Here is a 24,568-nt window from a genome sequence, read left to right as displayed (position 1 = left end):
TTGGAGACTTTTTAAAAAGTGTTTGCTCCGTCTGAATCACAAAAGAAAAGGTTTCATGTCCCTCTAACACAAATAAATAAGTTTAAGTAGTGATGTTTCATATACATGACAGACATTTAGAGAGCTATTTCCTCTAATATTAGACATTGTGATTTAATTTAAAGTCACTTTGGCAAAGGAGTAGGTGACTGTTATATTTACATAGCAAAAAGCATTGAAGAGAATCAACATTAAAAAAACATATTGTCCAGATAAAAAGAAGAATCAGCAAATAGAAGGATTCAGACAAAATCTAGAAGATTCATAATGACCTTTTTCCAGATTATCGATGGTTTGGGGACTCCGCTTGCTTTGCAGGGTAAATATACCAGATTCCCTTCTATTGTACTGAAAACTTGTGGTCCGTGTTGAATAACTGGACTAACTAAAAACAACAGTGATCAGTGTTTATATAACAACATCTACAAAAATGATATCACATTAGAGCAATAAATAGTCTCATGCAAAAAGGAAAGCGTTAAAGACCTGTACTGAAAAATCTGTTATCAATAGGAAAGGACAGCAGCTAAACATCAATATAGTTTTATATAAAAATGTGAAGTAAAAGGTGTTTAAATTCAAATTGATGCAGATGTTAAAGGGACACTAAACCCAAAAATGTTCTTTCATGATTTAAGTAGAGAATACAATTTTAAACAACATTCCAATTTACTTCTATTATCTAATTTGCTTTATTCTTTAGATATCCTTTATTGAAGAAACAGCAATGCACATTGGTGAACCAATCACACAAGGCATCTATGTGCAGCAACCAATCAGCAGCTACTGGGCCTATCTAGATATGCTTTCCAGCAAAGTATATCTAGGGAATGATGCAAATTAGATAATAGAAGTAAATTAGAAAGATGTTTAAAATTGCATGCTCTTTCTAAATTACGAAAGAAAATGTTTGGGTTTCATGTCCCTTTAAAGTTGCATATTGCTGGCTATTGCTGGCTATTGCTCATTGGTTAACAGGCACTTCCTGCAAATTCTGAACGGTGGATAGGCACTTCCTGTAAATTCTGATTGGAGGATAGGCACTTCCATGCAAATTCTGATTGGTGGATAGGCCCTTCCATGCAAATTCTGATTGGTGGATAGGCACTTCCTGCGGAAGTGCGGATTTTGATCAGTGAATAGGCACTCCCTGCGGATTTTGATTGGTTAATTGGCACTCCCTGCAGATTTTGATTGGTGGATAGGCACTTCCTGCTAATGCACATTGGTTGATATGTACTTTCTGCCTATACGCATTGGTTGGTAGTTAGTTCCTGCTAATACTCATTTGTTGCTTGTTACTTCTTGCTAATGCAGTGTGGGCATTATTAGGAGGTGCACAACTGATATTAGCGTATTAGTTTAAATTTAAATGTAAACAGCTATTACTTCATATTTATTTAGCCAATAAAAAAGTCTACATGCTTAACTGCTTCTCTGCCATAAGAATAAAATGACGTTTGAATAAAATGCTCTATTAGCATTACCTGCTGATAGTTTACTTCCTTTACCTTCCCACAATTATGTAATCATATTTCTCATAATAGTTCTCACCAAAAAAAGTACAATTTATTTTCTATAGGTAATATTAATAGCACCAGTTAATATATTTGCTTTAAAATATATATATAAAAAAAAATCAGTGTAATTAAAAGACTTTCCTGAAATCTTGCAATAAGTTAGTATATCAGCCGAGTGTGAACACTTTCTAAATAGTTTGACACCTTGTTTGCTGCAATTAGTACTTAGTAGACCTTGCTTTATTTGGAGGAACCAGTTTGGACTTGATACTGTCATAGATAATGCTTTGATAATAGATAAGCCTTGCCACTTTCATTATATTAGCAAAGCTTGCAATGTTTTGTATTTTCCTATCCTTTCTGCGGACAATTAGAGACATATATGTAGCAGGGTAAGGCTTATGAAGTCTTTTAAATGACAATTTTCACACTTTAATTACAGAAAAAGGTAGCAATTTAAATATAGCTGTTTCACTTCTTACAATAAAACAAGTTATATTCCAATCACAAAGTATTTCATTTGATTAATAGTTTTGCACTTAGTTGCAGTAAACTTACCATAAACATTCACAGTTGTAATTTTGCTGCTTGTTCCGGCAACATTTCTTGCTGTACATATATAGTCGCCGCCATCTTTCAAAAGAACTCTCTCAAGATGAAGACTCCCATCGGCACGAATATTAAGATATGGGTTCGAAACCAGCTGAGGGAAAGTAACAAAACGTATCTGAAGCTGGGGATCGTGTTTGCATTTAGCAGCAATAGCCAATAATTATAAATAAAACAGTTCAGGGCTTTACTGATTTTATTTGTTTGATAGAAAACGGATATCAGTGGGAAATTCATATCATGTTGTATAGCAGACACATAGTAAACACTACACAATACATCATCAGGGATACCAAGTATGCTAATGTAATGTTTAGTCAAATTAAAAGAAAAGTAAAAATGAATCTTTTATGATTCAGGCAGAACATGCAAATTTAAAGGGATATTAAACCCAAATTTTTTATTTCATGGTTTAGAAAGAGCATGCAGTTATGAACAACTTTCTAATTTACTTATATTACCTAATTTGCTTCATTCTTTTGATATCCTTTGCTAAAAAGCATATCTAGATAGGCTCATAAGCTGCTGATTGGTGGCTGCACATAGATGCCTCGTGTGATTGGCTCACCCATGTGCATTGCTATTTCTTTAACAAACGATATCTAAAGAATCAAGCAAATTAAATAATAGAAGTAAATTGGAATGTTGTTTAAAATTGTATTCTCTATCTGAATAATGAAAGAAAATGTTTGGGTTTAATGTCCCTTTAAGCAACTTTCCAATTTACTTCTGTTGTTAAATATGCTTTGTTCTCTTGGTTTATTTTGAAGAGCATACTTAGGTAGACTGAGGAACAGCGATGTGCTGCTGGAAAGTTTGCTAGTGATTGGTGGCTGCACATGTATGCCTCTTATCGTTGACTCACCAGATGTGTTCAGCTAGCTCCCATTAGTGCATTGCTAATCCTGAGCCTACTCTTCAATAAAGGATACCAACAGAATGAAGCAAATATAAAAGAAGTAAATAGGAGATCTGTTTAAAACTGCATGCTCTAACTAAATCATGAAAGTATCATTTTTTACTGTCTGTTTAAAAGGATATGAAACCCCAAAACTGTCTTTTGTTATTCAGACAGAGGTAGGCATACGGCGCACTATATGGTAAATACTGCGGCCCTCTAGATATCTTGCAAGTGGATAACATTCTTGCAAAACTGCTGCCATAAAGTGCTCCAGAAATGGGCCGGCTCCTAAGCTTACGTCCCTGCTTTTTAACAAAAGATACTAATAGAACAAAGAAAAATGATAATAGAAGTAAATTAAAAAGTTGCTTAAAATTGCTGCTCTATCTGAATCATTAAAAAAAAATTGGGGTTTCATATCCCTTTAATTGGTTAAGGAACAAAATATATTTATCTAGTACAAGATACTAATATATCCCACTGGACTTTCTAAAACTTACCACAACGTTATTCTTGACCCACTGCCTCTCTGGGAGAGGATTTCCGGCAAGCAGAACGCAGGGCAGCGTGACTTGGTTTCCTTCAATAAGACTGACCGCAGCAGGACTCTCTCCAATCACAGGAGCAACTGAGAGAGAAAAGTCATTAATAAAAGTAAATAAAACAATGTTTAGAATGCCAGCGGTAAATTAGACATGGTTGTGACATTATATTATTATTATTATCGGTTATTTGTAGAGCGCCAACAGATTCCGCAGCGCTAAAGCAGGTGTATTTAAAATATCCAGATGAGCTGTGGCAAACAGAGCATACTGTGGTCAAGAGAATGAAGTTTACCTAAATTATTTTACATTTCATTATTTAGCAATAGATTTGTCTCTACTGATATCTGGGAAGGTCACAAACAACAAAAGTCATTAAATAAATGTCTGCTTCTTGCTCGGCCTCATGTGACAACAGCATAACAATAAAATTTGCATTATGTCACTTGAATCTAAAATGTAATATATTGGGGGATTACTTTTAAATTATAGATTTTTGATTTGTAAACAATGAAAATTAATCAGCTAATGAATCCATTTTTTGAATGATCTTTTTTAATCAGGGGAGTGAGTACAACAGCTTATTGATGAAGTTTTGTTTTTTAATTTGAACACTTTTATACCCATTATGCACTCAGGATTTTGACCCTGTGAAGGTTTTGCCACTAATATGTTATATTAATTAGAATAGTTACAAGATAAAAAAAAAGAAAGTGATTTATTGAAACGTTGGGATATAAAATGGTACTGTTTTGCTTTATCACTGAGTTTAATATAATGTGAGAACCAACATACAACTCTTGCATTGAATATTTATTTGTTTTATTCGTTTTCACATTAAACAAACTAATGTAATATTTGTTCTGTATAAACATTTGATGTTACATATAAAAGTCAGTAAAACTCTGTTTATATCGCGCCCTGGTCTGTGTATCTAACAGCGGTTATTAGCTGGGGGCAGATATCAGGGTTTCTTACCTAATCCTGTAATTGTAACTGTTGCTGGGGACTCAATTTTTCCAAATCGATTCTCAGCTTCACATATATAGGTCCCCTCATCTCCTACCCACAGATCTGAAAAATACAATGTCCAAAATCATTTATAACCATAAAACACCACTGCATTGCTGCCTGAAACATTGTGTATTTAAAGGGATATGAAACCCAAATTGTTTCTTTCATGATTCAGATAGACCAGCAATTTTAAGCAACTTTCTAATTTACTCCTATTATCAATTTTTCTTCGTTCTCTTGATATCTTTAATTGAAAAAGCAGGAATGTAAGTTTAGGAGCCGACCTATCTTTGGTTCAGCACCAAGGTTGCACTTCCTTTTTGGTGGCTAAATGCAGCCACCAATCAACAAGCGCTGTCCAGGGTCTGAACCAAAAATGGGCTGGCTCCTAAGCTTACATTCCTGCCTTTTCAAATAAAGGTACCAAGAGAACGAAGACAAATTGATAATAGGAGTAAATTAGAAAGTTGCTTAAAATTGCTGCTCTCTGTGAATCATTGTAGAAACATTTTGGGTCCAGTAATACTTTAACAGGGCATGAAAGTCATGATTAAACTTTCTTGCTTCACATAGAGCATGCAATATTCAGAGACCTTTTAACTTAAAGGGACAGTAAACACCAGAATTTTTGTTGTTTAAAAAGACAGATAATCCCTTTATTACCCATTCCCAAGTTTTGCATAACCAACACAGTTATAATAATATAATTTTTACCTCTGTGATTACCTTGTATCTATGCCTCTGCAAACAGTCCCCTTAGTTCAGTTCTTTTAACAGACATGCATTTTTAGCCAATCAGTGCTGACTCCTAGGAGTGTCACCTGCTTGAGCTCAATGTTATCTATATGAAACACATGAACTAACACCCTCTAGTGGTGAAAAACTGTCAAAATGCTTTCAGATTAGAGGCGGCCTTCAAGGTCTAAGAAATTATCATATGAACCTCCTAGGTTTAGCTTTCAACTAAGAATACCAAGAGGACAAAGCAAGATTGGTAATAAAAGTAAATTGTAAAGTTGTTTAAAATTACATGCCCTATTTAAATCATGAAAGGTTTTTTTTTTCTTGACTGTCCCTTTAATTCTATTAACAAATTTACTTTGTTCTCTTGGTATCCTTCCTTGAAAAGAAAACCTAGGTAGGTTCAAGTGCAGCAATGCATTAGTGGGAGCTAGCTGGTGATTGTTTACTTCACACATATTCCTCTTGTCATTTGCTCAACAGATGTGGTCAGCTTTCTCCCAGTAGTACATTACTACTCTGGACCTGACTTTGAAGGAGTTAAACACATAGTTTTATGCAAGAAACGGTGCAATAATAAAATATTCTAACACATTAGAGCATTTCTTTTTTTTACACTTTTATGTTCCTTTAACCCCTTAGTTGCTGGTTCTGTAACACTTCATAGAGAGGCATTCTGATTGCTTTCAGAACCAAAAGACATGGAAACTTTCTGTAAATAAAATATAGTATTTATTCTCTTTTAAATACAAAATAAAATTGTAGGAATAAAAATATAAAGCCTTTACATACAATGCCAAAGTAAGCTGCTGTCTTGTAATGCCTTATTGTAATGCCAGAGATTGGGACTTCATAATTTCACTCCATAAGGGCTTCAGTTTGGACAAAAAAAAAAAAAAACAATGTACTCCAATAGTGAGCCAGATCAGTCCAAGAGAATTAAATACACGTAAACTTAATCAATTAAACTTAATTTACATAAAATTAACTGATTAAAGTACATTTAACTAAATTGGAACTCCACAAAAATAGGTAAATCTAGATTAAAGTTTGATCTGCTTAAAAATGAATCCTAGTGGTTTACAGCTGCCGGTCTCACTTCTATGGAGGTCTTTGTTTAAAGGGGCCTTAAACAGATTTTTAATCTAATTTTGCATCAGATATAATATTTTTGAAACATTTTACAGTTACATTTTCAGATTTTTTTTTTATATTTAGTTAAATAATGCAACAATGTTTCTCATGCTTTATGGGTAATGCATGTCTATATCAGCCAATGAGTAATTCATTCCCAAGTATGCAACGTGTATTTACTGATTTATGTTTCAATAGCAGGATGATTTTTATGAATGGTTAATTGATTTCCTTGTGTTTGATCATTTTATTGGAGTTTAATGATAATTTAACACTACATTGTTGTTTCAATGTTGCTCATACATTTTTCATCGGACTAGTGAATGTTTAGTCAAGTGATGCTTTATAGAACAGTGTCACAAATTAAGACCCCAACGCAAGGAGCAAAACATAATTATGTTCAAGTAAGCAGTGTACTGTAGACTAAACGTTGCTTTCTGGGTAGTAATATTGGCGCATAATGACTTACTGTTTATTTGTAGTGCTCCTGTCTTCTGCTGACGGTCATACTGGTAGGTAATGGGTCTTGAAATTGATGATGTGCTATTTACACGTTTCCATTTTATTTTTGGTTCTGGGATACCCTGTGCAGAACATGGCAAGATCAAATCTGACCCAATATCCACCGATACATCACTTGGGGTCTGAATGAATACAGGAGCCGCTAAAAGTGTATTAAAGATATTTAACTGTCATTAGTTTAAAAAAAAAAAACTATACAAAAACATAAAATTCAGCAATTAAATGTTTAAAGTAGATAACAAATCCCTTAAATAGTTATGAAATATTTTAACCCTGCCAGAGCAAAATAACTGCAACTATGTTAAAGTCAATGTATACTGAAACAGATGATTGGGCAACATTAGTACATTATGCCCACCTTATTGCTTTGGTCATAGTAATATAATGGTGGTGACATTGTTGCAGATGTTAAATTACTGGGCATAAAATGGTGCACAGAGACTTATTAGCTTCTAAATCATTACATGACTGGCATTGTATGGGCTGAACTCTAGCTATTGATACATATACAAAACAGCAATACGTACATCCAACATTGAGAGTGACTTGTCCATCTGCTTTGCCGGCATCACTGATGGCTACACATACATATTCCCCAGCATCAGTATACTTTGTCATTTTAATTTTTAGAATTCCCTCAAGAGGGTCTATAGCAATTTGTGAGGATGGACTGAGCTTAATGTCACCTGAATGAAAAAGAGTAGAAACTGTTCAATACATAATAAAACAATGTATTCCAAAACATTTATAAGTGATAAATCTCACCTCTAAACCATTGGACTTGAGGTCTCGGGACTCCGGAGGTTTGACATTCCATTGTGGTTTCTGTTCCAACTGCTACCAACATTTCCCGTTTTACAACAGTGACTTGAGGGGCCTCTGGAAAAACAGTGACAATGACACTTACTGATCCCCTAATGACCTCAACTACCAGAAGTGTTTTCATTAATGGAGCCATCTGCAAGCATAGCATTCTCTGTAATTGTTCCTTATGAGAAATTCACTTTGAAACCCAGTTTATAATGTAAGTCAATGGGAAGTGAGGGAGATAGGTTCCAGGCCCCTCTCAAAATTGGCATAAGTAACCCCTAATACATTATTTTTAAGCTTTGAAACGAAGACTTTACATGCTAAACAGCTTTATAAACATAATAAAATAATCACACAACACAGAATATATAATTAAACTAAGTTAAATGAACAAAAACATTTGCTAAACAGCATTATAAACCTAATAAAATAATCACACAACACAGACTTCACTTGCATTTTTCTGCAAACAGTTATTTCTGTGCATTCCAATCTGGACTGATTTATAGACAGGAAGATCTTGTTCCTTTGAAATCTGCTCGATAGCTCAGGTCTGGTTAAACTGATTAATTTCAGCTTGCTTGGCTTTGCTGCAACACAAGCGGACAGCTCCACCTACTGGCTATTTTAATAAATGCACTGCTTCTCAATGCTTTTCAATAGCAGTCACATGACTGGAAAAAAGGTTGTTATTCTGAAACGGTGTAAATTGAACCGTTGGGCCACCTGTACTAACATTTTATTAAGTTGTAAATACGTTTATTTCAAATAGAATATATACATAATAAAGACACTCAAGCATACCATGGTAAACAAGCAGGGATTTTTGGCTATCTGTTCCAGCAGCATTACTAGCCAGACATCTGTAGGTTCCTGAATCTTTTTCAATGGCATTTTTGACAGTGAATGTTCCGTCTTGGGTAACAACGTACCTGCTTAAAATGATTTAAAGGTATTAAATATCAACATAATGAACAGCAAGTTACTGTCAAGTTTATGCATGTAAACTTGTTGTGGAGATTTGAAAATCCATAATTAGTAAAAATAACTATTAAAGGGACCCAAAATGTTTCTTTCATGATTTAGGTAGAACATACTATTTAACAAAGCTTTGGGTGTTGGGTTTATTACTACTTAAACTTCCCAATCAGATAATATTTGCTAAATTCTAAACAATAACTGACTTATGTTGTTATCTGATGAAGTTTTGAAGGACTTTTTACCATTCAAAACCAGTATCACATACAGAAGAGGTAGAAACAGAAAATATATTATTTTTTTTAAACATAAAATTTATGCTGGTACGAAGTAATACAAATATTATCTTTTTAAGGGGTCCATCAAGTGTGGTAGTTGTAGAGTCTGTCTTTATATGCTAAAAGAATGTGAGATGAGTGATAGATTTGGGCACAACACCTACAGTATATCAACTGTAATACCTTGAATTTGATATAATGTATAGGATGTAGGGGGGCGGAGCCTGGCCAAGCAGGGAAATGGCCGCACACTAACTAGGCTCCGTAGCCAAGTTTCTCCTAAGGGGGTCTAAACACCAAGTTCCCGGTAACTTAAATTGCTCCCACACTACCTAGAGCATCCCTGAGTACCTGGGATAGATCTGATTCAGATATAAGACAACAGCGTGCGAGACGTGAGCAAAGAGGCATTTGTAGCGGCCCAGATCACCTACTCTACATGCAGCTGCCTTAGATCACATAACCCTCATGTGATCCAACCATCGCTGGTGATAAAGAATGTTACCCGACTGAGCTGTCAGCCGACATACCAACTTAACTCCACTACATAAAAGCTCACCGCAAAAAGACCCGGAATCAGCAGACGCCATTGCGACGCAGGCCCAGTTCTAGGCAGCAAGACACACTACGCAGTTACTGCGTAGCTCCGGTTGCGGACTTTCACCCGACCGGACAAACATCGAAGCACTGATTTGGCCTGCAGCATATGACTTCAAAGCGGCAGCCTCTCGACACACTGGGCCCTTGATTTAGAAAGTGAGTACTACTCCGATGAGGGCCAGCAATCTAACAAATTAAAGGCAAGACAAGAACACAAGGAGACCGGAGGTAAAGTACATACAGCTCCCATCTTCCATCAACACCCACAGCCCTACAAAAACAAAATAAGGCGCAAAGATAGGCTTTATGAACATTAAACCAAACTTTGCCTCACATCAGACACAGCCTATATTTGGTGCGGTACGTACAATTTAAGCTGAAGCACCCTAGGCCTGCTTTGACTCTTCAAACAGGGGCTCTCCGGTCAAAACAGGGGTGATTTGGAATGCCCGGTAAACGGGCACCTAGAATGGAAAAACCACTGAAAAATACCACCCTCAATCAATATTTAAAAACAGTGGAATCCCAAACTGAAAAAGGTCCTGATCCCTCTGAGACGCAAGCTCAGGCCTCAATGCAGGACACATCACACAACAATAGCCCCTTTATAACAAGAGAAGATCTTAAAAACCTATCATCCAAGGATGATATTAAAGAAGTGCTGAACGAGGTCAGGGGCTTGTTTGGTGAACTACGAAAAGATATCTCTCAAATAAAACAAAAAGTCACCAAATTGGAAAACATACAGACTTTGTTGTGTGATGATGTACAACAATCTACAAAACAAATACACAACCATGAAGAAAATATTAACTTTTTATTAGACAAAATAGAAGATCTCGACAACAGAAACAGACGAAACAATTTAAGAGTCAGGGGGATCCCTGAATCCATCATCCCATCTGCCATATCTGGCTGCCTGCAAGATTTGTTTCGCACCATCAAAGGCACTCCATCTGCACCAGATATGATCCTAGAAAGGGCGCATAGGGCCCTTAGGCCTAAACCAGCGGGGAAAGCTCCACCAAGAGACATCATAGTTCGCTTCTTGAATTTCCTTGACAAAGAAGAAGTACTGAAGAGCGCAAGAGTTAAATCCCCTGTCACATATGCAGGCATCAAGATTCAAATATTCTCTGACATTAGCCCGGCCACCCTCCAGAAACGCCGAGACCTGAGATTTATTACAGATACTCTCCGGGCAGAAGGTATTCAATACCGCTGGGGGTTCCCAGTAAGTTTAATTACCACAAAAAATGGGGAAACGACAATTTACCGTGGACCAGATGACCTTCATAGGCTTAATGAAAAATTTGGCCTAAAGATCTCTTTCCCAGATACAGTAGCAGACGACTCTAGAAACACTTTCTCCTCTCAACCAGATGATAACCAACCTTCTGCTCCCCCGCCTAGATGAGGTATCGTATATAGTTTAGATAACCACTTTAACAACCATTACCTCCTTTGGAAAAGACTTAACAGTTCATGCCTTAGGTGGCTGTATAAAAGATAGAGACTAGAATGTGAAACTTTGTGTTTTCTTTAAAGGACATTGGGGTTTACACGTATCACCCCAAACTGGACTTTTCCTTTTAATCACTGTTACAAAATAGTAAATGTCAGTTTACATGCAATGTGTAAGCCTTAGATCACTTTAACTCATTCCAGATTAAAAGCAGTCTACCAAAATAACTATGTTTATGTTGCTGACTTAATCTGTTTTGGTTAGCAATGTTAACTTACTCATGATATACAGGTATTCTTTACAGCCACATTATAATGTTAACTCTTATTAGATTCATGAGTTGTTGGTTCTCTAGATTGTAATATTTTATTTGTAACCATTGATGACTTGATGTGTTCACCAGTTTGAATTGACATTTTATCCTATCTTCAAAGACAGCTGGGTTTATGTTGGTAATGGAATATTAAGATATGCACATAATACATAACTAGCTAATGGAACAGCATATACGCACTGTGCATACAAAATGTACTAGCCTTATAACTAATCCTGAGCATACCAGAGTTGTTTAATAATTTACTTTTCCATCCTCTGTCGATGATAGCATATGAGTCTATATAATATATTATCATATTTACTGTTTGTTTACTTATGACAAGTTCATCGGCTTAATTAGGTTTGCCATCTTTTTCACTCTGTAATATATCTTCATCTCCATCCTGCTAACCCCTAGAACATTACTAGACACCGATTTAAACATTTCTGATAACACACAACCAACAATTTATGCTTCCACACAACGCCAGAAATACCATGACACTTAGAAAACCACACTCCTAGACTAACATGCTAAACAACTGTCTGGCTCTCCATGCCACAAACCAAAAAGAACCATTTTGAATCAGATTGACTTTTTCTATATGGACCCCCTAGACCGGGAACTACACTGTTTATAACACAAGACGTATACCCTTCAACGACCCCTAGGAGACAAGGCTCTTTCCTCTCCCTTTTCACAAGTAACCGTACTCACCTCTCAGTAGGAAGGTTACGAGAAACACTCTTTACTACTAAACCTATAGAAACTTTTCCCCTCTTACTCTCTCTCTCAGACACTCCTTTTATCACCTTTTCATTTTTTCCACTACACTAACTCACACTCAACCCTTCCTACCCCCCACACCCACCTCTCCTCAACCACTTCTCCCTCCCTCTTCCCCCTTTTTTTTTTTTTTTTTTTTTTTTTTTTTTTTTTTTTCTCTCTCCCTAATAATGGCATGTAAAACCATTAAATTCATAACCATTAATGCTAAGGGTTTAAATAGCCCCACGAAACGTAACATTGTATTGAAAGACCTCAACAGATTAGGTGGGGATATTGTCCTACTGCAAGAATCTCATTTTAGGAAAGGCCACGAACCAAAGTGGCACAACAAAGACTACCCCACTGCCTTCTTCGCCTCTGGCCCTAATAAAAAGAACGGTGTAGGTATTTTAATTAAAGGATCTATACCATTTCAATTGATACATACAGACAAAGACCAGGAGGGCAGATTTATTATTATCCATGGGCTACTATACGGACGCCCTATCACAATTGTAAACACCTATTTTCCTAACAAAGACCAAAAGACATTCATGAGACACCTGACTAATCACATAATGGATCAGAAGAAAGGCCCACTCATTATGGGTGGGGACTTTAACACCCCTATGGACCCTAAACTAGATACATCAGGAGGTAGTTCTACTATACCTAAAAGAGACCTCAAGTGCATTAACCATCTCCTCAGAGAATTGGCTGTCCATGACGTATGGAGGCTATCTAACCCGACTAGAAAAGACTACACCTTTTTTTCTCACCCCCATGGGGTCTACTCCCGATTAGATTATTTCTTTGCGGACCCACTAATATTATCCACAATAAAAATGTCTAAAATTCTACCTATCACCTGGTCAGACCACGCACCAGTCTTGTGCGTGGTAGAATGGCCAGAAACACCTCTTGCCCCGTTCCAATGGCGACTAGATGATCATTTATTGGACGACCCTCTGGTCAGAATAGACCTAGAAAAAGCCATCCCAGAATATTTCCAAATTAACAAAGCTAATGTGACCTCCGAAGTGAACAGGTGGGAAGCACACAAATGTGTGATCAGGGGGATTCTGATTAAACACAAAGCCAGAATACGCAAATTACACAGAGAAAAATATAATGATTTGCTACATAGTCTATCAGAGGCAGAAAGAGCTCATAAACAGAAACCAGAGGATACAACCCTTCTAGACCTATTATCACAAGCCCGCACAAAGGTTAGGGACTTTCTACACCTAGACCAACAAAAGCAATCCCTAGCACTTAAACAGCACTTTTACACATATGGGAATAAGGCAGGCCGCTTACTCGCTAGATCCCTCAAGCGCAAACACTTAAAATCATATATCCTCACTTTAACAGACAAAAAAGGACACACTAAGACTGACAGCTTCAGTATAGCAGAAACTTTTAGAAAATATTATGAAACTTTATACAACATTGCCAGACCTTCAGATATTAAGAATCAAGAACATAGGTATCAGGGATCTCCTGACGTACATAAATATGTCTCTGGCTTGGAACTTCCCCACTTAGACTCCACAGATTCAACATCACTTGACCGTCCTATCACATGCGAGGAAGTCTTACTAGCAATAAAACACACCCCAACAGGAAAGAGTCCCGGACCTGATGGTTTCGGCAGTAAATATTACAAAATGTACTCTACTGACCTATCACCCCATCTCACACAATTATTTAATATCATTGATGAAGTGGGCGGCTTCTCCAAGCATATGCTTGAAGCATACATCACGGTCTTACCCAAACCGGGTAAACCACCCACAAAACCCGAAAATTTTAGACCAATCTCCCTACTTAACACAGACGTAAAAATTTATGCTAAAATACTGGCGGACAGACTCAATAGGATACTCCCCAAACTAGTGAACCCTGATCAAGTAGGCTTTGTACCAGGTCGCGAAGCAAAAGACAACACGTTAAGGATACTCCAACTAATCTCATATGCCCGAAATAAACAGATCCCTATGATTTTGGTTTCTACAGATGCCGAGAAGGCCTTCGACAGGGTCAATTGGGGCTTTCTCGGCTCTGTTCTACAACATATGAACATTAGCAGCAAATTTATCTCCAAGATATTCGCACTGTACTCTAATCCTACAGCTAAGGTGAGAGTTAACGACATCCTGTCAGATCCCTTCCAGATCACCAACGGAACGAGGCAGGGGTGCCCATTGTCCCCAATCCTATTCGCCCTTTCCGTGGAAGCATTAGCTCATAAAGTTAGGCAAAACCCCCAGATTAGTGGCATCAAAATTAATGACTCAGAACATAAAATGGCGCTATACGCCGACGATATCTTGTTTATGCTAACCAACGCAGAGACCTCTTTGACAACACTACTTGACGAATTTGGCGTATATGGTAGATTCTCTAATTTCCATCTAAATGCTTCCAAATCGGAAATTTTAAACATTAATGCACCCTTGGAAACTATACTCAAAATAAAATCTAACAGCCCCCTGGTCGTCCAACCTCACAAAATGAAATACCTCGGCATACATCTGACGGCAGATCCAAAAGACCTATTCACACACAACTACAAGCCACTACAAGAACAAATCACAGCTGATTTATCCAGCTGGAGCAACAAACAGATATCATGGTTGGGTAGAGTCCAAGTAGTAAAAATGACCATCTTACCTCGCATTCTGTATGTATTACAAACACTACCTTCTCCATTACCCAGACACTACATACCAAACCTTCAAGAGATCATAGGACAATATATTTGGCAAAAACTTAGGCCTCGCATCCCAAAAGCTACTATGTTCCTCCCTAGACACAGAGGAGGACTAGGGGTACCAAACATAGAAACCTACAGACACGCAACAATTCTGCAACGCCTGGTGGAGTGGTGTTATAACTCAACAGATAAACGGTGGATCCAACTTGATAGAACAATTCTAAACTCAGAAAATATGGGAATATGGGCTTGGATTTCTCCAAAACTAAGACCCATAGAAATCTCAAAATACCCACTGTGGAGCGAGCTGTTCCTACTATGGGACAAACTCCTTAAAACGTCCAATCATCTCTCCACCATGCTTTCCCCAATGACGCCATACAGGAACAACCCTGACTTACCGACCATAGGCTTTCCCCCCCCGAACAACCCCTCCCCACACATACAAGAACTCACCCTAAAAAGTATACTAGAAGGCGGCAAACTGATACAAAGGGAAAATTTGGCGAGCTCTGGGGGGGGTCCTCCCCCACCATGGTTCGCCTATACACAATTAGCACACTTTGTTCAAACACATAAGAAAAGAGAAGAATTCAATCGCCCCCTAACCAGATTCGAAAATTTATGTTCCCAACAAATCCAACCCAGACACACTATATCTAAATTGTACAACATGCTTCTGACCAACAGCGGCAAAGCATATCCTTCCTTCACCCACAAATGGGCTAAAGACCTAGAAAGAGATATCAGCCAGGAGGCATGGGATCAGGCCCTACAATGCAATAAAGAAGCCACAATTTCCTCTAATATAATGGAAATGAATTTTAAATTACTGGCGAGGTGGTACCTTACACCAGCCAGAATACGTCATATATACAAAAAGAGTAGTGGCAGATGTTGGAGGGGTTGTGGGGAAGAGGCAGACTTAGTACACATTTGGTGGACATGTAGGGATATGGAGAGTTTCTGGTCTGGGATATTCTCTGAAATAGACACCAAACTCAATATCCAATTACAAAAAGACCCAGGCATCCTTATCTATCTCGACATCCCTAAAATCCGTAGTAAACCTAAAAAACTCCTACTATATATTATGTTAAACAGTGCTAAACTCCTTATACCACAAAGATGGAAATCAAGTGCAGTTCCTTCTCTTGAACACTGGAAAGAGCAGGTCTCTTCCATGCTTCAGATAGAAAGATATCAACATATGAAAAACGGTACAATGGAAATACATGAGGCAATGATGGAACTATGGATTCCATCTATGGCTACCAGCCAGGGTTAAACAACTATACCCCCTTAGACGGAATAATTTTTTACCCCAATCTCCCTTTTTTTTTTTTTTTTTTTTTTTTTTTTTTCCCCTCCCCCTTCTCTCCTCCTCCTCCCTCTTGACCTCCTACTCCATTCCTTCCCTCCTCTTTCCCCCCCCCACCCCCTTCTTCTTCCTCTCTATCTCCCTTCTCCCACATATACACCTTTACTGATACTTTTTTCTTGATATTAACATTCTGTACCTACAGAAGACTTATCAAAATAGTTATCTAAGAATTGTTATATGAATACTAATGAATAGTTAACTTGTTAAGCTATAACTTATCACTATGTCAATGTTCACAATAAAAAATTGAAAAATGAGCTTTGGAAACACCAGAAAGGACAAAAAGACACAGACCACCAACTCAATATAACATCGCTGATTGTAATGTATAATATGTGTAAACATGAAACAGTCTGTGCCTCTGTATTACCCTTTATTGTATGTTATAATTTTCCTCTATGCTCAATAAAAACTATTGAAATAAAAAAAAAAAAAAAAAAAATAATGTATAGGATGTAATTGTAAGAATTAATTAAGTAATTTAAGTAATTACATTAAAATATCCACCAGAAATCTCAGAATACAAATTATTACACATCTTCATAATATAAGTAATGCCAAAAAAAGATTTGTAAAGAGGAAAAACAATAACTTCTGTAGACAAAACATAATTGTAATGAAAAGGTTTTAAAGAATGAATAATCATTAACATTTATATTCATTTTCATTCAAATTAATATAAATGTTCTCTACTCTTGTCACGTTGATACTGACCTGTAGCGCACTGGGGAGGGGCACTAGGTAAGTAATATTCCTAATTGAAAGAATAATAAATATACTCATGAATTATATTTGCTATTCTTTAAATTAGTTGGTGCATTCATTCTGATATTGGTTCCGAATGTCAATTCTTAACAAAATGAATGCTCATCCCTATTAGGTATGTAAATTCGGATTTGGATGAATGCACTAAAAATCACTAGTTACTGCTATATTCTTTGCATTTGTTTCAAAATGGAAAACAATTCATGTGCTTAAAACCATTAATCTAAAGTCTGAAAAAGCTTCTAAAGTTCAAATTTCTACATTTAAAAAATGATCCAGCAATGTCCTTGTCAGCTGATTGATTTCAGGGTCAGCTAATGAGTATGTAAGCTTCACTTTGGTTCTTGGCCAATCCAAATTCTTTTTGTTAAGTTTAAGCTGCTGTTCAGCTGCTCAACCGCTCCTCTGCTGCCTGATTACATTCCCCCAAGGAAATAACGGGTTTCTGAATTTCCATTAACAAACAAATAATGTTGTCATACTTCAGCCAAACCAAACAACCCCATGAGCTAATCTTGGATGAAACAAAATAAATTATTATTTTTCATGATAAACAAAACAAATAGATGATGGGCTTGTTGTACAAATGGGTTGAACGTCATTTAAAAAATGGTGGGTCAATGGTTTCAAAAGAGTGAATCAAGTGAGTGTTTATGTTTATAAATAAGGAGCCAAAAAATTGAAACATCCATGTTCTACTAATATTAAAACACAAATATAAAATGTAGATTTTATTTAGTCAAAAACTGCACATAGAATATTTAATGGTTTGTTTTTTATTAAGAAAAACAAAATGAAATACCTGCTTGAGAATCTGATAAACATATCATTGTGTGTCCATAGTATATGAGGTGTGGGATGGCCGGTCACTGAACACTTCAGCTTAATGTCTGTACCTTTGGTAAATGTAATGTTTCTCGGCTCTAATATGACCTTTGGTGGATCTAGAAGGAAAATAAATCATTATAAAAGTAAAAGTTTACTCTATGAAATCTTCGAAAAATTTTAAAAAAATAATACAGAAATATTTGTAATTACACAATTACTTTACAATGTATTTAGAAAATAAACAGAAGTTTGTGCTTCTGGTGAGGAACCTATGACCTTTGCAGATGGATGCACCTTTAAGGACAGGGGGGCATTACAATAATAGCATAACTGAGGGGCAGATAAAACATAAAAATAAATCTCAGATCTTCAAACCATGAAACATACACGTTGTTTATAAGATAATTAGTATGCTCAGTTATGATTGCAATGAAATATGTGGATATTTAGAAAAATGTTAATTGTAATATTTCTCAAAACATTATGAAATTCTTAAAGGGAAATTAAATCCAAAATATTTCTTGCATGATTCAGGACATATAATTTTAAACAACTTTTCAGTTTACTTCTACTTTTAATTGTTTTCATTTTCTTGGTATCCTTTGTTAAAGGAGTAGCAATGCACTACTTGGAGCTAGCTGAACACATCAGGTGAGACTATGACAAGAGGCATAAATGTGCAGCCACCAATCAGCAACAAGCTCCCAGTAGTGCATTGCTGCTCCAAAGCCTACCTATGTATGCTTTTCAACAAAGGATACTAACTGAAAAAGCAAAATAGATAATAGAAGTATTTATCTATGGGAGGTATGCTATATGTATAACATGCTCTCATACAAGGGAGCTAAGTTTCAGTCAATTATATATTGTACGAGAGGTACGTTTGATAACAAAAGCATTGTAAAATGCATCTAATTACACCGAATCATGTAACAAATTATACCTTGAACTATTAGGATGACTGTGGCTGCAGTGGTTCCCCCTTCATTTGACGCATAGCAAACGTATTCTCCGGCATCTTTGATTTCTGCACTTTTTATTTCCAGGGAATTGTCGCTCCTCACATTGAACCTAGAGAAACTTGTGCGTCTTACATCCATATTACTCCTCAGCCAGGTTAAATTGTAACGGACCGTGCTCAGGACTTCACAATGTAAAATAACGCCATTACCAGCGGTCACAGTGATATTATGAGGAACTTTTATTATCGGTGGCGGTTCTGCAATGGAAAAAAAGCTCTACTGAATTAGTATCTTACCTTAAAACTGCATGATTTTATTTTGCACAGTTGAAAACTATTGTATATTAGTCTTGTAAACCAGTAGAATGTGTAAAATTGTTCTGAATAAACACCTGTGACTGAAATTGCTCATCCAGATGTTCGAAATATTTACTGTTTGCTGTTAGATGTTGCTGATAACAACACATTCTCCGGTGTTCCAGTTTTAATAATGCCACATGTTTTATTGATTCTATCCAGAGGTAGATTGGCATTCCATGGGGCCCTCAGGATAAAAAAAAAAAAGTTAAGGGCACCCTTAACTCCAACCCTAGTCATGCTACTTTAATTACTGGCCAAGATGGCCGCCACCAGTAAACACTGTGAAAAAGCAAGTGCACAATAGAAACTCATTCACACTGACATCGGACATGTTTAATGGCCACTGTCAGATCAGTGCATTTCTATTTCTCATGAAGGGGTCAGACAGGTTGCAGGTTCATGAGAGCCGCCTGACCTTAGACCCTTAGGCCTCGATGATTGAAGCATCATCAAAGTAGCAATATATTCAAAGAGATTTGTCGCGGGATTGAGACTGCCGGTGACATTTTTCAGTAGGGCTCAAATCAGTGTTTAAAGACAGTCTCGCCGAGAGGCATTTTACTTTACATCTCTGAGGGAGGCGATGCTTTTCTGATACTGGCGATATTTTCAAAGCAGCGTCGCCATCTGCATTGAAGGTGTAATATAAATGATCCCTATATACAGTATTCTATGGTAATACAATTTATATGCTCAACCCTTTTGCTGCAATACAATAGTGAAACTAGGACACCAATAATACACCTATATGAGCTGGGGGAGTGTGTGTATATTATACATGAATATACAATGTTTTATTTATATATTCTTTATTTTATAATGCTATAATATGTGTTTTAATTATTGTCATGATTTTAAAAATTGTGTATTTTGCTTTTGTTATGAAATATTAATATCACTAACACAAAATCTTCTGATTAAAAACATGACAAAAGCATATATATATATACACATGATTTTATATATAGGTATAAATATATACAGATATACCGGTATATAGGAATATCTATTTTGAAATACAAAGAACATATTCTGCTATGTGCAGAACATTGGAATATGAAATATTTACAGTAAATACATATTTAAAACCTTTATTAAAAATGAATATTGCATAAATATGTCTTTTTCATCTTTTCATCTACTTAACTGCAAAGGGCTCCAATGCACTTATTTATGTGTTTGTGTGTGTATATATGTCTGTAAATACATATACATATATGCATATATAAATACATATACACATATACATACATAAATACATATATACATATACATGCATAAACACATATACACATATACATACATATACACATATACATACATAAATACATATACACATATACATACATATACACATATACATACATAAATACATATACATATATACATATATAAATACATATACACATATACATACATAAATACATATATACATATAAATACATAAATACATATACACATATACATACATAAATACACATATACATATACATACATAAATACATATACACATATACATGCATAAACACATATACACATATACATACATAAATATATATACACATACTGTACATAAATACATATACACATACAGGGAGTGCAGAATTATTAGGCAAGTTGTATTTTTGAGGATTAATTTTATTATTGAACAACAACCATGTTCTCAATGAACCCAAAAAACTCATTAATATCAAAGCTGAATAGTTTTGGAAGTAGTTTTTAGTTTGTTTTTAGTTATAGCTTTTTTAGGGGGATATCTGTGTGTGCAGGTGACTATTACTGTGCATAATTATTAGGCAACTTAACAAAAAACAAATATATACCCATTTCAATTATTTATTTTTACCAGTGAAACCAATATAACATCTCAACATTCACAAATATATATTTCTGACATTCAAAAACAAAACAAAAACAAATCAGTGACCAATATAGCCACCTTTCTTTGCAAGGACACTCAAAAGCCTGCCATCCATGGATTCTGTCAGTGTTTTGATCTGTTCACCATCAACATTGCGTGCAGCAGCAACCACAGCCTCCCAGACACTGTTCAGAGAGGTGTACTGTTTTCCCTCCTTGTAAATCTCACATTTGATGATGGACCACAGGTTCTCAATGGGGTTCAGATCAGGTGAACAAGGAGGCCATGTCATTAGATTTTCTTCTTTTATACCCTTTCTTGCCAGCCACGCTGTGGAGTACTTGGACGCGTGTGATGGAGCATTGTCCTGCATGAAAATCATGTTTTTCTTGAAGGATGCAGACTTCTTCCTGTACCACTGCTTGAAGAAGGTGTCTTCCAGAAACTGGCAGTAGGACTGGGAGTTGAGCTTGACTCCATCCTCAACCCGAAAAGGCCCCACAAGCTCATCTTTGATGATACCAGCCCAAACCAGTACTCCACCTCCACCTTGCTGGCGTCTGAGTCGGACTGGAGCTCTCTGCCCTTTACCAATCCAGCCACGGGCCCATCCATCTGGCCCATCAAGACTCACTCTCATTTCATCAGTCCATAAAACCTTAAAAAAATCAGTCTTGAGATATTTCTTGGCCCAGTCTTGACGTTTCAGCTTGTGTGTCTTGTTCAGTGGTGGTCGTCTTTCAGCCTTTCTTACCTTGGCCATGTCTCTGAGTATTGCACACCTTGTGCTTTTGGGCACTCCAGTTATGTTGCAGCTCTGAAATATGGCCAAACTGGTGGCAAGTGGCATCTTGGCAGCTGCACGCTTGACTTTTCTCAGTTCATGGGCAGTTATTTTGAGCCTTGGTTTTTCCACACGCTTCTTGCGACCCTGTTGACTATTTTGAATGAAACGCTTGATTGTTCGATGATCACGCTTCAGAAGCTTTGCAATTTTAAGAGTGCTGCATCCCTCTGCAAGATATCTCACTATTTTTGACTTTTCTGAGCCTGTCAAGTCCTTCTTTTGACCCATTTTGCCAAAGGAAAGGAAGTTGCCTAATAATTATGCACACCTGATATAGGGTGTTGATGTCATTAGACCACACCCCTTCTCATTACAGAGATGCACATCACCTAATATGCTTAATTGGTAGTAGGCTTTCGAGCCTATACAGTTTGGAGTAAGACAACATGCATAAAGAGGATGATGTGGTCAAAATACTAATTTGCCTAATAATTCTGCACTCCCTGTATACATACATAAATACATATGTATACACATATAAACATATATAAATACATACATATCTATCTTTAGACATGTATGTATCTCTATGTTAAAGCCCTTTACAGCCTTTTTTTTCTTCTAACACCTGAGACCTCATATCTTTGAGCCCTTATAACTTTTGTGTGCAATATTTTTTTAATTATTTATATTAGATGTTACTATGAGTGCGGCTGTACTTTGTAATGTATTTTTTATGTGTTTTGTGCAACTTTTTAGTTTCACAAAACAGTTAACCAGAACTATGAGGACGCGGTAATCATTCTAGTGTAAATAGTGAATGTGCTCAAGCGATCACGTTTATTTGCAACTCATAATACAAGCGGTAAACCCGACGAGTACAAACGCCCACGATAAACCCCTTATCACTTGCGCTAAACTCGTAATCTGGCTCTATATATTTATATGTCTAATATACCCCCCCACACTGTTCCTATAGGTTTCATAGTAAGTTTTGTTTTGTTCTTTATAAACAGTAGAGGTCACAGACATAACGTAGATATAGGTGTTCTGTGTATTTTAATGGGGAAACATTGCTGTGAGTTTCTAATCTTCAAAGCACGGTCCTTTATGTTAGATGCACCTTTTCAGCCGTATCAGTCTCGCCAGCTTTTCAGTGGTGAGAATTTCTATTGTGAGAAATCTACTGAATGTACAGTGAAAATTAATTTACATTATTCTAAGGGGCATATTTATCAAGCTCTGTATGAAGTTTGAGGCCCCTTGTTTCCGCTACTCCATAACCTGTCCGCCTGCTCTGAGGCGGCGGACAGAAATCAACCGCATGTGATATACCTTTAAGGTATATCCCGCCTACCTTTCCTCCACCCTATATCAGGCACACCTGAACCATCATTCATTGCCTGAAAATTGTTTTCCCTTTGCAGCTTATTTGACCGCATCCCTATTGCTGTGATTCTACTCTGAAAATTCCTAACTTGCTTTAATTTCTTTCTCTCTAAACAGGAGTAGTAAGTTAGAATCTTTTGTTACACATTTTACTTTCAAAGTATTTACTCATTCTTCCGGAATTCTAATTTAACAAACAAACTGAATCAAGGAGCACCGGAACTACTTGCAGCGTCTGGAAGCCGCACTCTCACTGAAGCTATTTACCGGTCACAGAGGTAAAACCACTCCCTTCAAACTTAAGGTAATATTTAATCCATTTACAAAGGATTGTTCTTACGTTGTTACTCTCTGGAAACCATCCGCATTACCTTGCTGAATCTTCCGGTTATTACCATAGCCTGTCTGTGATGTATATATTTTATGAATGAGTGTGTGAGTGCGTGAAGCCATATCTGAACATTGCTACAACAAGAATCAATTACTGACGCTTTCACAAAGTGTATCAAAATACATATTTCTTTTATCATTTACTCAGAACTGTTTGATTTATGTTCCTTACTTATATTGCAACAATTGTTTCTACCTATTCCTTGCCTCTATTTGGCATCTATGAATTTTTCTACCAGTAAAAGTCTCACCAGTGATCTAACAGGTAGTTCAAATCATACTGCCTGTTTTATTCATTAAAAGAGCAACAAACCCTTAATTCAATAACACTGCAAAAGTTCCTGCATAAAACAGGACATCACACCGCATCAAATACGATCGGGTTGATTGACACCCCCTGCTAGCGGCCGATTGGCCACAAATCTGCAGGGGGCGGCATTGCACCAGCAGTTCACAAGAGCTGCTGGTGCAGTGATAAATGCCGACAACGTATGCTGTCGGCATTTATCGATGTGCAGCGAACATTATACGCTACTTCGCATCATGTCTTCTCACACATTGTTAAATATTCCCCTAAATGTTACTAAACATAAACCATTTTTTTAGCAAATGCACAGTATATGTTATGTAAACAAACATATAATAACCCCCCCCCCATAAGATCTGAGATAAGGGGCAGTTTACTGAAACTATGATCCCTATTATTTCCTATAGGAGACACATCGCCACTCGTCAGAACAGAGAGGTTCAGCCCACTTTCTTTGACTATATCATCAGACCCATGGATTTAAAGACTTCTGAGGCCAAAAAGGCCATTTTTAATGGGTCTAGCGATGCTTTGATCATCAAGGCTTTTGTTTGTGATAAATTACCCGATAGGTCAGTTC

The 24,568-nt window shown here is 36.6% G+C and overlaps 1 protein-coding gene across 1 annotated transcript in view; it reads right to left on the bottom strand.

Annotated features, from left to right (window-relative positions):
• The window catches only part of HMCN1 (hemicentin 1), a 297,578-nt gene that overhangs the window by 207,275 nt on the left and 65,735 nt on the right, over positions 1-24,568 (bottom strand). Inside the window, exons 11-20 of the mRNA XM_053693857.1 lie at positions 18,877-19,152; positions 17,908-18,049; positions 8,637-8,764; positions 7,788-7,901; positions 7,550-7,708; positions 6,970-7,164; positions 4,590-4,685; positions 3,570-3,697; positions 2,118-2,262; positions 312-424 (exon numbers count right to left, since the gene is read on the bottom strand). Coding sequence (XP_053549832.1) covers positions 312-424; positions 2,118-2,262; positions 3,570-3,697; positions 4,590-4,685; positions 6,970-7,164; positions 7,550-7,708; positions 7,788-7,901; positions 8,637-8,764; positions 17,908-18,049; positions 18,877-19,152 — 1,496 coding nt within the window. The remainder of the gene's footprint in view (positions 1-311; positions 425-2,117; positions 2,263-3,569; positions 3,698-4,589; positions 4,686-6,969; positions 7,165-7,549; positions 7,709-7,787; positions 7,902-8,636; positions 8,765-17,907; positions 18,050-18,876; positions 19,153-24,568) is intronic.

Source organism: Bombina bombina, chromosome 10, assembly GCF_027579735.1.
Source record: "Bombina bombina isolate aBomBom1 chromosome 10, aBomBom1.pri, whole genome shotgun sequence".
Taxonomy (NCBI): domain Eukaryota; kingdom Metazoa; phylum Chordata; class Amphibia; order Anura; family Bombinatoridae; genus Bombina; species Bombina bombina.
The sequence above is the reverse complement of the archived record's forward strand: the minus strand, read 5'-3'. Positions and strand labels throughout refer to the sequence as shown.